This window comes from Prionailurus bengalensis, chromosome A3 (assembly GCF_016509475.1).
Source record: "Prionailurus bengalensis isolate Pbe53 chromosome A3, Fcat_Pben_1.1_paternal_pri, whole genome shotgun sequence".
Classification (NCBI taxonomy): Eukaryota; Metazoa; Chordata; class Mammalia; order Carnivora; family Felidae; genus Prionailurus; species Prionailurus bengalensis.
This window is the reverse complement of record NC_057354.1, coordinates 72603262-72619798: the sequence shown is the minus strand read 5'-3', so window position 1 is coordinate 72619798 and position 16537 is coordinate 72603262. Positions and strand designations below refer to the sequence as shown.

The window sequence follows — 16537 nt, the reverse complement described above, 5'->3', positions numbered from 1 at the left end:
TTTTACAGAGATAGCATGGGGATTATATTACATTTTGGACATTACTGAAGGTCCTTTCTAGACTTAATGCTAAAAATCGAAACATGTTCCCAAAATGAATTCCTGAGTATTATTTTTTTACTTACCCCAAGGATATACTGACAGGAGTGAGGCTCTAGCATATATACAGTAACAGCATGAGGAGAATCTGATTCTTTACACCTAAAACAGAGAGTACTTTAAAGTACTGCCCAAACCATACAAAAGTATTTTTGTTTTCCTCTTAAGCTATAAAAAACTTATCTCCTGTATAATTTAATATAATACTGATATCATTTAACAATCATAACTTACAAATAAATAATTATATTAAAATAATTTTTATATTTTATTTTTAAAAATGATTTTAAGTTTATTTGTTTTGAGAGAGGGAGAGAGAGTGCATGCATGCACGCAAGCGGGGTAAGGGCAGTGAGAGAAGATGAGAGAATCCCAAGCAGGCTCCTCACCGTCAGCCACATGGGGCTTGAAGCCACGAACCATGAGATCATGACTTGAGCCAAAATCAAGAGATGGACACTCAACTGACTGAACCATCTTTTTCTTTCTCTATCTTTTAAAGTTTCTTTCTCTCTTTCCCTCTCTCTTAAGTAATCTCTATACCCAGTGTGGAGCTCGGACTCACAACGCCAAGGTCAAGAGAGTGGCATGTTCTTTTGACTGAGCCAGCCAGGCACCTTAATTAATACTTTAGAATAAAGTAATAATTTTTTAAATATGTTTACTTAGTTTTGAGAGAGAGAGAGAGAGAGAGAGAGAGAGAGAGAGAGAGAGAGGCAGAGTGTGAGCCAGGGAAGGGCACAGAGATTGGGAGACACAGAATCCAAAGCGGGCTCCAGGCTCTGAGCTGTCAGCACAGAGCACAGTTTGGGGCTCGAACTCAAACCACAAGATCATGACCTGAACCGAAGTCGGATGCTCAACCAACTGAGCCATCCAGGCGCCCCAGAATAAAGCATTATTTTCATATTACATTAATCCATATTATTATGCAGAAATATAATTGTGTTTATTCACAATTATATTTCCTATTTATGTAGACTTTTTCACACTGGATACAGATTAAAGAGAAAAGCATAAAGCACAAGTTGATGGTCTAACTTACTTTAGTTTTACAGTCACCTGTCTTGGCTTGTCAGTTATATCACAAATATCTCCATTCCCATAAAAATGTGACACCATCCTAAATCAGAGAAACAAACAAGTTCATTCATTCAGAGTAAGTGTCATGTGGGCTGGTGGTGATGAGAAGATGGTTAGAGGGATCAGTTTTGCATTAGTTATAAAATATTTTTAGGGTCATGTTACAGAGAAAATGTTTCAGATTTTATAAGGAGACTATAAAACTGAGATATTTCAGAGTGATTTACCTGATAAGAGTAATCTTCAATTTGCATATTATCTACCTGTATACAAACAGTTAAGGTTAAATTGCTTTTTAAAAAGTCTTTTTGAAGTTAACCATTTCCTCAGCCCTGTATATTGTTTACTTTGTGGAACAATTTTCTCTCCTTCCCATCCTTCAGCACTTTTTGGTCAGCCCCAAAAGTCAGCACGTTCTGTTTTTTTCTTTTTCATTGTTTATTTATTTTTTGAGAGAGAGAGAGAGAGCAAGCAGGAGAGGGGCAGAGAGAGAGGGAGACAGAGGCTCTGAAGCGGGCGCTGTACCATTAGCACAGAGCCTGATGTGGGACTGGAACCCACACACTGAGATCATGACCTGAGCTGAAGCCGGATGCTTAACTGACTGAGCTATCCAGACACCCCCCAATTTTTTTTTTTTTTTAAGATTTTATTTTTAAGTAATCTCTATACCCAATGTGTGGCTCAAACTCACAACCCCAAGATCAAGAGTCTTGTGCTCCACCAGCTAAGCCATCCAGGTGCCCCAAAGTCAGCACATTCTAAAAACAGAGTCTCTCAATACCATGTTGCTAGGACGGACAAACTTAATGCCCAATAAAGAGAAAAGAATGGATAATTTAAAACTTGCCAGGCAAGAGACTACAAGGAAAACTTAAGCTTAGCTATTCTTGAGAAATAAGAGATTAATTTATTTCTGCTATAACAAGATATACCTATATAACTCAGAGAAGATGTGAGGTAGTTTTGTAAAAAGTCACTGTTTATTTTCAACCATAACCTCACAAAGGTAAAGTAACAAAGGAACATGCTAGCAGATATTTATTTTTTATTTTTATTTATTTTGAGAGAAAGAGAGTGCATGTGAGTGGGGAAGGAGCAGACAGAGGGAGAGAATCCCAAGCAGGCTCTGTTGGTAGGGGGAGGGAGGGAGCCTGAAGTGGGGCTCAAACTCATGAGCCTGTGAGATCATGACCTGAGCTGAAACTAAGAGACATTTAACCAACTGAAGCATCCAGGTGCCCCTGGAGTACATTTAAGTAGAATTAACTAACTTAAAGAGGTAAAGATTACACATTAAAAAGGGAAATGCTTTATAACAACAGTCTCAGACTTAATATGTGGAATTGAGCCACTGTGTCCATCACCACTGCCACCATTCTCATTACCATGCCACCACCACTGCTAAAGGCAGCAGCCAAAATTTATGGCATGCTCTTTGCAGGTATAATGCGTTACCTAAATGACCGTGTTTAAATGTTGTAACAATCCTATGAGGCAAATACTAGCAGACAAGAAGAGTGAGATTTAACAAGATTATGTAATCTGCCCAAGGTAGTACGTGAAGAGCCAGTATTTGAATCCAGGGCTCCCCATTTCTGAAACTGTGTTCTTAACTATTACCTTAGGAAAAGAAAACTAACTTAAAAGATGTCCCTTAAAAAAACTGACCAGAGATTTTACCTAAGTGTTTCAATTTTATGCTTTTCAATATTCTGAGTTTTAAATATTCTACTAATCAGATCCAAAGACAAATAAAGTTAATCTTTACCTGACTGTCTGGGTACCATCATCTTGAAGGTGATAGGCTCTGGCAGTATTCTTCTTAGCCCATTCAATATGCTCTTCTTGGTTCCATGTCCCCACAACCACAGAGGTTTTCCCACTATCCTTGTCCTGATATATGAAAAATACTTGTGATAATGCATTCTTCATATTATCAAGTGGACATTTATGCTGATGGCCTGCCTGTAAGTTACAGTCCTTATCTCCACCTGCATACTGGGTGTGTGTGTTTAGATGTCAGTCAAACCTGATGAGTAGAAATCTGAGCTCACTATCTTCTTTATTCTTTGTTTTTCTGAATAATGAAACTGCTTTCCGGTCAGGCTAGCACCAAACGCAGTTATTTCTATTTCCTTTGTCTCCTACATTATTTTCCTGGGGATGTTCTTGGCTTCAGAATCTTCCTCTACATTTCCAATGCTAATATTTTACCTCCTCAACCAAGAGTTTAATCACTTATACCTAGATGATACAATTGCATACTACTGTGATTCTTTTTTCTTATTTTAAATTTTTGTGAGAGAGCACAAGCAGAAGAGGAACAGAGAGAGGGACAGAGGATCCAAAGTAGGCTCTGCACTGTTGACAGCAGCAAGCCTGATGTGGGACTCGAACACAAGAACTGTGAGAGCCCAAGTTGGACAATCAACTGATGAGCCACCCAGGTGCCACGCTACTGTGATTCTTAATTAAATCTCTGGCCTGTATCTTTTACCCTGCAGCCACAATGAACCTATCTTCATCGTACTTCTACCCTTTCAAATGCCAATCTTTAAGTTATACTAGTATTCACATTATTCATTTGACATCATGCTTATTTCTTTATCAAGACTGTTCACAAACCCTCTTCCCCATTCAGATTTTATTATTTTTTATTAAATTTTTTGCTTTATTATGTATTTATTTATTTTATTTTTTAAAACTTCAGATAGAGAGCGCAAGAGGGGGAGAGGGGCAAGGAAGAGAGAAAATCCCAGGCAGGCTAAATACTCAGTGTGGAGCACAACACAGGGCTCGATCCCGTGACCCTGAGATCATGACCTGAGCCAAAACCAAGAATCTGCTCCTCAACTGACTGAGCCACCCAGGTACTCAAACTTTTGTTATTTTTTTAAACAGTAACTATATACTATCTTATATGTGGATCTCCCTCCTTCTCTCTCCTTTTTCTTTCCTCTCCCCTCCCTTTCTTTTCCTTCTTTATATTTTATGCCAGGCACCATGCTGAGCACTAGCATACAAGGGATGAGTAGGATTAAAAACCCTTATAAATGGCAGATGAACTGGGCAGAGCCACTGCTACCAGCAGAGCTGACTGCTTAGTGGAAGAAAGAACCATTTAACAGTCTTTTAGCAACTGGACTATAAGTTAATAGATAGACAGGGATTGGAGCCATATGGTGAAGTGTTTAAGGAGGCTGGATATGGAACAACACTGCCTGGGTTAGAATTCTGGTTTTATCATTTACTACCTATGTGGTTTTAGGCAAGCTACTAAATTATTGCTTCCGTTTCCTCACGTTGGAATAATAATACTCACCTCTGAGGGTGGTTATGAGAGTTAAATGAGGTAATATGCATAGTTAGAACAGTGCCTGGTATACAATGAATATTATATTCATCAGCTACTATTATTTTTATATCTCCCAAAGCTCCTAGTAGCATCCTTCGGAAAGTTCTAAGTTATATAACCTTGGGCAAAATAAGTCTGATAAAATCTAGTGCTGGCAAGTGTATGGGGAAAAAAGCCATTGTTATTGGGAATGTCTTCCAAAATGTTCAGTATGCGTAAATTTTGACCTAACAAGCACACTGCTAGAAATGTGCCTTGTGAATATGAGATACTTCATGAATATGAATGTGGTAAACTTGCAAAAGTTTACCAACAAAACTATTTATAAATGCTCACTAAAATGCTATTACAGAAAAACTGGAAACAATTCAAAGGTCTGTAGAGATCTACAGACCTATATCCTAAATATATTGTGGGTATAGACATAATGCTCTGTAGATGCTGAGAAGAATGAGATCAGCTGTTGCTGTTGTGAAAAGATCTCCAAGACACTAACTGAAAAGAACAAACGCAGAGCAGTGTGTTTAGCAGATACCTTCTGTCTAAATACAAGGTTATACCAACATTTACATGTAGGCATTTGTTTTCTTGTGGAGGGTTAACTAAGAAAACATCAAGAACAATTACTTTTAGGAAATGGGACAATGGTAGACAAGAATTTTACCATTCATTCTAAATTTCTGGTATGTATTCCTTTAATTAAAAAAAAAAAAAAAAGCCATCGTGGAGCACCTGGGTGGCTCGGTCAGTTAAGCGACTGATGTTGATTTTGGCTCAAATTTTGTGACATTAAGCCCCACGTTAGGCACTGCGCTGATAGTGCAGAACCTTTTTGGGTTTCTCTCTCCCTCTCTCTCTCCCCCTCTCTGGCTTATGCTTGCTCTCTCTCTCTCTCTCTCTCTCAAAAAAAAAAACTTAAAACAAAAATAAATCCCCTCTTCACTAGCCATGCAAATTTGAAAAAAATGAATAAATTTTCTTAAAAAAAAAAAAAGCCATTGCACATTATCTGGATTGTAGTTAGGCAATTTTTTTCCTATTAATAAATGTTACTAAAAATAAATAAAACATTTATAAAGCAGCAAGAATAAATGGGAATAAGAGTAAAATGGTACTTCTTAGGTTTAAGTAAAGAAAACAAATTTCCTAGTTTATAGGTGCCTCATAAATTTGGAATGATTTAAATGTGGAAGGTGAGTTGATGATCTTTCCTGGTATGGTCTGCTTTGGAAATTAAGACTGGCTTAAAACAACTCAAGAGGGCAAACACAGTATTTTCTAATTACTAGTTATTATTTCTTTGGAGGAATAAAAACAGCCTTTTATCTCCTATCAGCAAGGTAAATATTTATTAATTAATGTTTGTCTTCAAACAGTTGCTTACAGGGGCGCCTGGGAGGCTCAGTCGGTTAAGCATCCGACTTCGGCTCAGATCATGATCTCGCAGTCCGTGAGTTCAAGCCCCGCATCAGACTCTGTGCTGACAGCTCAGAGCCTGAAGCCTGCTTCAGATTCTGTGTCTCCCTCTCTCTCTGACCCTCCCCCACTCATGCTGTCTCTCCCTGTCTCAAAAATAAAATAAACGTTAAAAAAAAATTAAAAAAAAAAATTTCAAACAGTTGCTTACCAATGTACAACTGTGACAGATAAATTTAATAAGGGCTGAAGTTCAGAATTTGAACAGCTTGGCTCAAATGTGGGAGAATATGCTATCTGATTTATGAAATTAGAAAAAAAGGAAGAATCAAAAGCCAATAAAACGTATTTGATTTTAAACTTAAATGATATGGTATATTCTTTTAGCTGAGAAACTTGCTGTATTTATCCTATTTTCCTAGCCTGAGCCATAATGTACTATCTTACTATTCACTTTGTTAATTTTTTTTTTTTACTTTGTTAATTTAAAGAATTATAATTACTAATTTCTCGGTCCAAGCTAACAAGGTTAGTCACAATAGCTTATTATTCCTCCAGAGTCACAGTAATACAAGAATCTGAGCAATTAATAAACAACCTTACTTTAAGATGGTTGACTTAGTAGGGCACCTGGGTGGCTCCATCAGTTAAGCATCCTACTTTGGCTCAGGTCATGATCTGATGGTTTGTGGGTTTGAGCCCTGTGATGGGCTCTGTGCTGACAGCTCAGAGCCTGGAGCCTGTTTTGGATTTTGTGTGTGTGTGTCTCTCTCTCTGCCCCTCCCCCCCTCACACTCAGTCTCTCTCCCTCAAAAATAAATAAACATTAAAAAAAGAAAAAAAAAGATGGTTGATTTACTTAACACCAAGTTTTCCATTTTCTGGAACTTACAGACACTTTGAAGTATTTTCTTTTTAAATTTTTTTTTTTTTTTAACGTTTATTTATTTTTGAGACAGAGAGAGACAGAGCATGAACGGGGGAGGGGCAGAGAGAGGGAGACACAGAATCTGAAACAGGCTCCAGGCTCTGAGCCGTCAGCCCAGAGCCTGACTCGGGGCTCGAACTCACGGACCACGAGATCGTGACCTGAAGTCGGATGCTTAACCGACTGAGCCACCCAGGCGCCCCTGAAGTATTTTCATAATTAAGTCATTTCATAATTAAAATGCCATCTCCCCTCTTTTTTTTTCACAAAAGATTTTTAAAACTTTATCTAGTGGTAGAATGATATAAAGGCTATTCCATACCTCATGATACTGATGTACATGTTTGCCATAGCAGAATTCATATTTCCACCAACCAACACCCTACGAGAAAGCAAAAAGATCAAGTTAAATATAGAGAATGGGGGATTGGGGTCTGTCTCAATATTGCAACATGACAGTGATGGGAAAAAAAAATATATATATATATATAAACAAATATATATACACATATATATAAACATAAAAAAATGATACTAGCAACAATGTGGTTGAAAATTAAAATTAAAAAGTTACTGAGAAGTACTGAGAAATAACATTATCTGGTGAAAGATGGTAACTACTTATAATGAGCATTAAGTAATGTACAGAATTGTCAAATCACTATGTTATAGCACCTGCAACTAATATAACATTGTATGTCAACTACACTTCAATAATAAAAAGAGAAATTACTGAGAAATACTAATTTAAAAAAGACAAATACGGAGTATAGCTGCTGTACTGCCTTAGTAAAATAAAATAAAATGAAAATTCCACTTAGCGTATTTCCCACTGTAACTACTAGTCTATTAAAGGCAAAATTTAACCTTTGTAGATGTTAACTCAAGTTTTAAATGTGATTGATACATAACCAAAATGCAGACCATACAATTTTTTTTATGCCATATAATCTCTGATGCCCATTCTACCAATTAACCCAAATCACACATGATTTATTTATATATACGTAATTTCTGTCAAGTAAAGGTCAAGTTTTAGCTTGTGAGTAAAGAGAACATAATGGCTACAAATTAGATTATATAAGATGCAGAGAGAAAATGTCTATTAGGAGGCTTCCAGAATCCTGCCATTTCTCTACAGATGAAAACTTTTTTCAGTGCTGCTAATGGGTCCTGACTAATTAACATACAAGTGAAGGCTGTAAGATAAATATTTAAACCAAAGGCTCACTTCTCACCCCATGAAAGCAGTAAGAACCACTAAGGAACTCTTTTATGAGTTGGTCATCTGTCAATTTGGATATGTGGGTTGTTCCAACAGTGAGCATAGGCTGAGAACCAACAGCAATGGGTTTGTGGATTGCTGGAAATCTCTCTTCTTTGGTTGATTGCAACTCTTCCTAAAATTAAACACATATGTTTAAGGGCTTCTAACCATACTTATTTTTTTTTTCAGTTATGACTTTATTATTTTTAACTATAGGAAATTTGGAAAATAAAAGTTGTCCTCTTATTTTTAATGTGTTGTCAAAAAATGAATTTTGCAACACTTAATACAATAGAGAAAGCTCTAGACAAAGGTTATTTCCATCTACCGGTTAGGGATATGATGGCCATTCTTAACATACAGGGATAATTTCCACCTCATATGTTTTGTCTCCTTCTTTTTTTGATTTTAGCAGCTAGAATTATTCTAGTGCAAGTACCTAAGCTAAGTAGCACTCTACCTTACTAGAAATACCACAAACACATTACATACACACAAATACAAACAAATATACACAAATGCACATCATAACCTTCCTTGTTGTTAAAAAAATATTGCTAATGAAACTGTAAAATTCCACAATTTTCTCGAGTACAGTTTGATGGTATATACTTTATTATGTACTTACCTATTTGTTCTTAATTAAGTGCTTACATTTGACCTGTTTCTAGAAATTTATTCTGAGTTAGTGATCACTATGGATGGGTGCAAAGACTTAGCTTCAATGACATTCAGTGTGACATTCTTTACGTTAGCAAAAAATTGTGGACAACAAAAATATCCATACCAGTAAATTAATTAAATAAATTTTGGTACTTTAAGCAATGGAATATTTGAGATAATTAAAATAACACTATAGAAGATTACTTTATGACATAGTTATATAGAAATAATATACTGTTAAGTGAAAACAAGTGAAAATTTTATGTATAGATATATACACACATGTATACAGTTTGGTCCCAATTATTATTATTATTAAAAAAATGTTTTTTAATGTTTATTTATTTTTGATAGAGAGACAGAGTATGAGCAGGAGAGGCGCAGAGAGAGGGAGACACAGAATCCAAAGAGGCTCCAGGCTCTGAGCTGTCAGCACAGAGCCCTTACGCGGGGCCTGAACTCACAAAACGTGAGATCATGACCTGAGCCCAAGTCAGATGCTTAACCAACTGAGCCACCCAGGAGCCCCAATTACTATTATTATTTTTTAAAGCAAGAGTGTTTAAGCTTATTTATTTATTTAGGGAGAGAGAGAGAGAGAGAGAGAAGGAGGGAGGGAGGGGGGAAAGAGGGGGAGAGAGAGGGCGCGTGTACATGTGAGCAGGGGAGGGGCAGAGAGAGAAGTTCACTAAGATTTTAGCCTTTTTAAGTATTTTGCTACTTACTAGATTTTGTCTCTATACTTAGTTTTGGAAAATGTGGTTACTATGGGTAAATAAAAGATAAGAAGCAGGGTAAAGAGGAGCTGAATGGGAGTAAATATGAATATTAACTATAATTATTAACATGCAACAGGACCTGGTTGTTGTCCTGAAGGACTCTGCAATTCGGTTATGGAAGATGCCCACTAAAGGGTTCAGGGAACAGCAGATTCACAGAGGTAGTAATGATTCAAACAGATTTTGATGAAGAAATGAAACATGAAGACTTCATCAAGAGAAAACTTTTAATTCTTGAAACATGAATAATTTGTGATTTATGTGAATGTCTGTTTGTATTTTGTGTTTGTGTGTACTTATGCATGTGAACCTGAGGAAGACATTAAGAGCAAAGATGTGGGGGCCCCTGGATGACTAAGTTGGTTGGGCATATCTGACTCTTGATCTTATCTCAGGTCATGATCTCATGGTTTGTGAGATAAAGCCCTGTGTCAGGCTCTGCACTGACAGTGTGGAGCCTGGCTTGGGATTCTCTCTCTGCGCCTCCCCAGCTCATGAGTGCATTCTCTCTCTGTCAAAATAAGTAAATAAACATTTTAAAAAAGAGCAAAGATGTGGGGTGTAGCATAATATTTAAAACTGAAGAGATAGGCAGGTACTTAATGATAAAGAAAACTATGTGATGCTCTATCATCTTCTAGATTTTAGACAAAAATATGGCATGATCAGATTTTTAAGCAATACTGTAGCAGGGAAGGAATAGTAAGAATAAATCCCGAGGTGCGGAGCCACATTAGAAGTTGAAGTAACCCAGTGCCACAGATGAAGAGAATCTAAAGGAATGACATAAGTGGGGTAGAAAGAATAGTTATGAAAGAGAATAATGAGTTAGAATCCAGAAGTAAACTATGTTTTGACTGTGAGTGGAGAGAAAATGAATCTACATCAGGATTAAAGGAGTATACCAATTAAAACTGAATAATTTAAAAAATTAAAAAGAGTTCCAAATAAATGTATAGTGGACATGGTATCTCCTTTTCACTTGCTGTAGTTGCCATTGATCAACTATGTTTTTCTTCTTCTATCTTGGCTGGTAGGAGTCATTGGATGGTTACTCTAGAAACCAACGACCTTATCCTTTCTCTCCTCCAGTATTACAGAAGAACAAAGATTGCCAAGATGGCATCTTTACTTCTTTGAAAGGACCTTGGATTTTATGTATAGACTTTCTACATTCAGAGCATTCTATGCTCCTGGCACTGTTTTAAAGTGTTGAGTATTAAAAATGTAGCAGACAGAGTCACTGCTCCTAAGGAGCTAAGGTCTAACAGACTAAGCTAATTACTTAGAATACATGAGACCTATAGTAAGGTTAGTGAGGAAACACATTAATAATGCACAACGAAACCTCTAGCTCAGGTAGGGGAAGAGGTAAAAAGAATAGAAGCATGACCATTTATTATTCCTTCTTGTGGACACAGCATCTACTTGCATTTCTAAGAAAAATTATTCCAATAAAAGCGATGGTGGTTTTTGTAGTAGCATTTAGAAATTCATAAAATGGACTCCTTATAGTCCAGTTATCTTCAAATTAATGCAATAACAACAAAGCCAGCACGATAACAGCCTCTGTAAATTTACTCCCTATTAAAGGCACGATGGACCCATGCTGTCTTTCATTGGTACAAGCATTTAGCAGTAATATTTGTACCATGTTTAGGCAAAGAAGATGTGAAATGGTATATAGAGACGTTAATCATTATTGAAAAATTTTTTTAACGTTTATTCATTTTTGAGAGACAAAGAGAGCATCACACAGCATGAGTGGGGGAAGGGCAGAGAGAGAGGGAGTCACAGAATCCGAAGCAGGCTCCAGGCTTTGAGCTGTCAGTCCAGAGCTCGACATAGGGCTTGAACCCATGAGCCGTGAGATCATGACCTGAGCCAAAGTCAGATGCTCAACCGACTGAGCCACCCAGATGCCCCACACATTAATTATTATATCCAGAGGATTCTCAACAATAGTTACTATAGCCTGACACTCATGAATACAGAGATTACACTGATGTGAAAAGCTATATTACAGAGTAGAATGGGCTTGGATATACTCACCGTAGCACAAGGGGGCACCTGTGCTATATTCACACTGAATGTTGCATGTATATGCCTAGTAATTCAGGCAGTATCACTATCGCATTAAAAGACATGCACAAAGAGATACACACATTAGATGGTCCTGTGCCCACTGCAACCAGTAGTTATCAAACTGGTTTAGAGTCTGAGGGAGATGGTGGCAAAAATTATTACTCCATTCTTGGTTGTGTCAACATAAGTCTCTTTTCTTGCTGTCTGTACTGCTGCTGTGGTTTATGCCTTCAACTTGGACAAAGAGCCCCTACTGCAAAGAGCGTTTTTCTGCTGGCTCAGGGAATATCATGGAAAAGCTGGGTGTATGAGACTGTAAGGGCTGGATACATAGGGTAGAGTGTGTGGGCTAGAGTAATGTCACCTTGGACAAATCTGCCATGATGACCCCTCTGTTGCCTGAAGCCTCCTGGAGGCTCCACTAATGTTTCTTCTTGTTCAACCACACCTTTAGGTACACCTATGGGGCAAAACTTCCTTCATCTGCCCTGGCGATATGACAATGATGCACACCTATTCTTTTTTTTTTTAATCTCATTAGGACTTTATCTAGTAGGTTATCTAGCAAGTAGTTTCTCTACTCACACCTATTCCTAAACATTCTGGGCGGTCCCTCAGCATGTACTGGTAGCTTCTAGGGCTATAAAAAAGGTTTTGCAGGCGGTGGGATTGTGGAGATCTATTCGAATTGCCAAAGCCCAAAAGGTTTTGTCCATAAGTCCTCTTAATAAACCATTTCTTGTGAAACTGAACAACAACAACAAAAAACCAGGTACGACATGAAACCAAAATTCTTTTTTTTCTATTTTTCCTTTGTTTTAGTTTTTATTTAAATTCCAGTTAGTTAATGTACAGTGTGTCACATTAGTTTTAGGTTGAAACCAAAATTCTGCTAGCCAGATTTGAATTTTTGTTTAAAAAAGAAGAAAAATTCATTATGATAAAGCTTAATCCAAATTTAAAAGGCAAACCAGGGGCACCTAGGTGGCTTAGTGAGTTAGGCATCTGACTTCAGCTCAGGTCATGATCTCACAGTTTGTGAGTTTGAGCCCTGCATGGGGCTCTCTGCTGTAGCTCAGAGCCTGCTTCAGATCCTCTGCCTGCCTCTCTGTCCCTCCCCTGCTTGTGTACCACTCTCTGTCTCTCTCTCAAAAATAAACATTAAAAGAGTAAATAAATAAAAGGCAAACCATATGCTAAATATCAATTTAAAAAAAAGTTACATGTAATAAACTAGATTTATAGGGGCGCCTGGGTGGCTCCGTCGGTTGGGCGTCCGACTTCGGCTCAGGTCACGATCTCACGGTCTGTGAGTTCGAGCCCCGTGTCGGGCTCTGTGCTGACAGCTCAGAGCCTGGAGCCTGCTTCGGATTCAGTGTCTCCCTCCCTCTCTCTGCTCCTCCCCCGTTCATGCTCTGTCTGTGTCTCAAAAATAAATAAACATTAAAAAAAAACAAACCAGATTTACAAAAGAAAAGATTGTGGAAAAAAAGATCAGTTTTAAATAACTCTTTACCTACAGTATTACCTAAGGTTTTCATATACAACACGTATTCTAGGATCTAGGGTCTAAAGATCCTAAGTATTTTGAAATACAGTAGCTTTTCATTGTATTTCTTAAAAATAATTATTTATTTAAGTAATCCCTATACCCAATGTGGGGCTTAAACTCATAACGCAGAGATCAAGAATAGAATGCTCTCCTGACTGAGCCACTGAGGCGCCCCCATCTGTAGCTCTTTAAAAATACTTTTTTCTCAAATGGCATATTAAAAACATTAATTAAAGGAAAGTAAGCTGGCATTTCTTCCCTGAAGAGTAATTAAAGTTGGGATTTGTGAAGCATTTTGATTGAGCTGACTTTTAAGTACCTGTCCGTATTTAAATCACTATTAGGGAGAAGACCAGAAGAGAAATCCATCTCCAGTCTTTTAATTGAGCACTTTAAATCAAACGCTGATTAATGTTAAGATAATTTTCTTTTCCTAACAGAATGGCAGTATTCACACCCATCAGAATCTGGCAATAATTGTACAATGAGTACTCAAGAGAAAGGGAAGAAAGAGGTTTTGGAGCGGAATGTTAGTGATTAATGAAACCATTGTTAAGTACCCACAGAATACCAGGTATCGCGCAAGGAGCTGGAAACCCCAAAGTAATAAAGCATACCTTGTTTTCCCTTGATCTTAATGTAAGAATCATAGGAAAAACAATTTTAGCTATGTAAGTGCTATAATGTAAGACTGAATAAAATATAGGACCAAAGAAGAGGAAACAGTTATCTCTTCCTGGGGTAGTCCATTAGAAGTCCTGGCTCATTTGCTCATTTGCAAAAGAAGTGACATTTCTTCGCAAATAATAGGGAAGGTAGGAAAAGGGTCATTGTGAGAGATATGAATCTGAGAGTACTTAAAACGTATTTGGCTATGTCCAATGAAGAGATGAAAAGCAAGATAGCATAGAGCAGTGGTTAAGAGGACAGGTTCTAAAACCAGATTGTTTTGATTTTCATCTCTAATCCATCATCTGTCCCTTCCCTTCTCTGAATCCCTCAATTTCCTAATCTGTTAAGGAAAATAATAATAGCAATCTTGGAGGTTGCTGTAAGCATTACACAATAGCTGTTAAGGTTCAACACATGTTAATTATTGTGATTGTGGTTTAAGTTCAGGGGAAAGGTCAACGTTGAAGATGGACATTTGGAACTCGTGAGCATATTAATGGAAGTTGGTAGAGTGGGCCTGGATGAGCCCACCTAAGACTATAGACACTAAGAAGAGAAGGCAACCACAGATAGAACTGTGGTTCAACATTTTAAGGGGGCAGGAAGCAGACAAAGATTAGTTCACAGGAGAAAAGAACCAGAATAAAACAGAGAGAATGACTTCAAGTAAAGGCAGGAGTGAAAGTTCAAGCTGCAACTGTTCAGTGTTTTATGTGCTAACATCAAGTTATGCATATGTCCAGTGAATTTAGAACCAAAAGACTGCCACTGACCTTAATAAGAACACTTTTAGAAGAATGATGTTTTGATGACATATAGCAAGGAGTTGAAGAATAAATAAAGCAGAAGATGCACTGTAGTCTATTTCTTCAAGGGGCTCATCTGGTAAGGCCAGTCAACTAGCTAAAAATTAAACTTAACTATAATTAATAGGATGTCAAACTTTAAAATATGAAATCATGAGAGTGAAAGAATGATAAAATAGTTTCTGAGAAGCACTAAAATAAGGAAAATAATTAAAATCAATTAAAAAATGGAATTTAAGGGGTGCCTGGGTGGCTCAGTCGGTTGGGTGTCTGATTTCGGCTCAGGTCATGATCTCACAGTCTGTGAGTTTGAGCCCCACATCAGGCTCTGTGTTGACAGCTCAGAGCCTGGAGCCTGCTTTGGATTCTGTGTTTCCCTCTCTCTCTGCTCCTCCCCTGCTTATGCTCTGTCTCTCTCTGTCTCAAAAATAAATAAAAACATTAAAAAAAATGGAATTTAAAATTTTGAGTCAGAAAAATAAATTACTACTATGCTATTGGAATCATTAAAATATTGATATATGCTCTGAAATTTGGAAAAGGAAGCACCAAGAAAATACTGTTAGATAATTCTCCTACCTCTTTATTTCTCCTGAAAGGCACTCTTAGGATTTCTTCCTGCTGTTCCAATTGTCTCAGAGTGAGGGGTTTAAATGGTGATCCTGGCAGTGATTGGCAAAATATGTCATTCACAGGAGATGCTCTGAATCTATTTGGTAAGAACAAAGCATTAAAGCTAAGCCTATGCCACTTTAAAGCATGTGTGCATTTCATGTTTAAAATATTGAATCCATGTCCTACCTATATTTAGGATGATTGCACAGGAGTGGTGTCAAAATGACAACTTCATATTCACAAGTTGTAACTTCAGCTACTGAAAGAATTTCATGCTTAGATTCAGGATGACATATGTACATCACAGTACTTGATCTGGGCCGGTTCTGTTTCAAACTACAAGGTGTACCATTTCCCATTCCCACAGGATAGTAGGGTGTCATCTGACCTTCGATATTTTTAGTGGGAATCTTAAAAAAAAAGTACAAGACAGACTTTTCATTAGAAATGGAGGTGGGGGTGAGGATGGAAGAAGCACTTTTTTTTTTTTTTTAAGTTTTTTAATGTTTATTTATTTTTGAGAGAGAGACAGAGTGCAAGCTGGGGAGGAGCAGAGAGACAGGGAGACACAGAACCTGAAGCAGGCTCCAGGCTCTGAGCTGTCAGCATAGAGTCCGATGCAGGGCTCGAACTCACGAGCTGTGAGATCATGACTTGAGCTGAAGTCAGATGCTCAACCAACTGAGCCATCCAGTGCCCCGAGAAGCACTTATTCGTAAAGGAAGAAACTACATTTTATTTATAAACCAACATTTATAAAGGTAACATTTCCATATTTTCTATATATTCTTCCTCTAACATTCTTTTGATTCCTGAATTCTTATTTGACCAAATACATATTTTCAGAGCTAGTTTACTACAGTAAAAAAGGGAAAATTTTATTTGATGCAAAAATTAAGATATTAAGTAAATGTACATTTATATAAAAGAATATAATATCTTGATTGATATGAATTGTTTTCAATAGTTGTAAACAGACTAAGATAAAATACAGGAACTTATAATACTGGTCTAGTCAGAGCTTGCTATACTAAACTTCTAGTGAAAGGCTGTGTTACTCTTTAGATTCTAGAGATGTGAAGTCTATTTTGTCAAAAAGTGGGGCTACAGAGTAAAACACCATCTTTTAAAACAGGAATCTCAATACTGTACTCGTTCATCAATCTGCTTACTCTTTTTCCCTGTCATTAATATTAAGAGACATACTTTTCAGT

At 37.2% G+C, this 16537-nt stretch overlaps 1 protein-coding gene across 3 annotated transcripts in view; it reads right to left on the bottom strand.

The window, feature by feature from the left end:
- ERLEC1 (endoplasmic reticulum lectin 1) overlaps nucleotides 1-16537 on the bottom strand; it is a 31453-nt gene that overhangs the window by 3268 nt on the left and 11648 nt on the right. The window contains exons 7-13 of one of the 3 annotated variants that reach the window (XM_043603376.1): nucleotides 15510-15733; nucleotides 15288-15417; nucleotides 8123-8284; nucleotides 7207-7266; nucleotides 2954-3078; nucleotides 1145-1222; nucleotides 126-201 (exon numbers count right to left, since the gene is read on the bottom strand). In XM_043603376.1, coding sequence (XP_043459311.1) covers nucleotides 126-201; nucleotides 1145-1222; nucleotides 2954-3078; nucleotides 7207-7266; nucleotides 8123-8284; nucleotides 15288-15417; nucleotides 15510-15733 — 855 coding nt within the window. The remainder of the gene's footprint in view (nucleotides 1-125; nucleotides 202-1144; nucleotides 1223-2953; nucleotides 3079-7206; nucleotides 7267-8122; nucleotides 8285-15287; nucleotides 15418-15509; nucleotides 15734-16537) is intronic. The other 2 variants (XM_043603377.1, XM_043603378.1) reach the window with 2 other exon arrangements.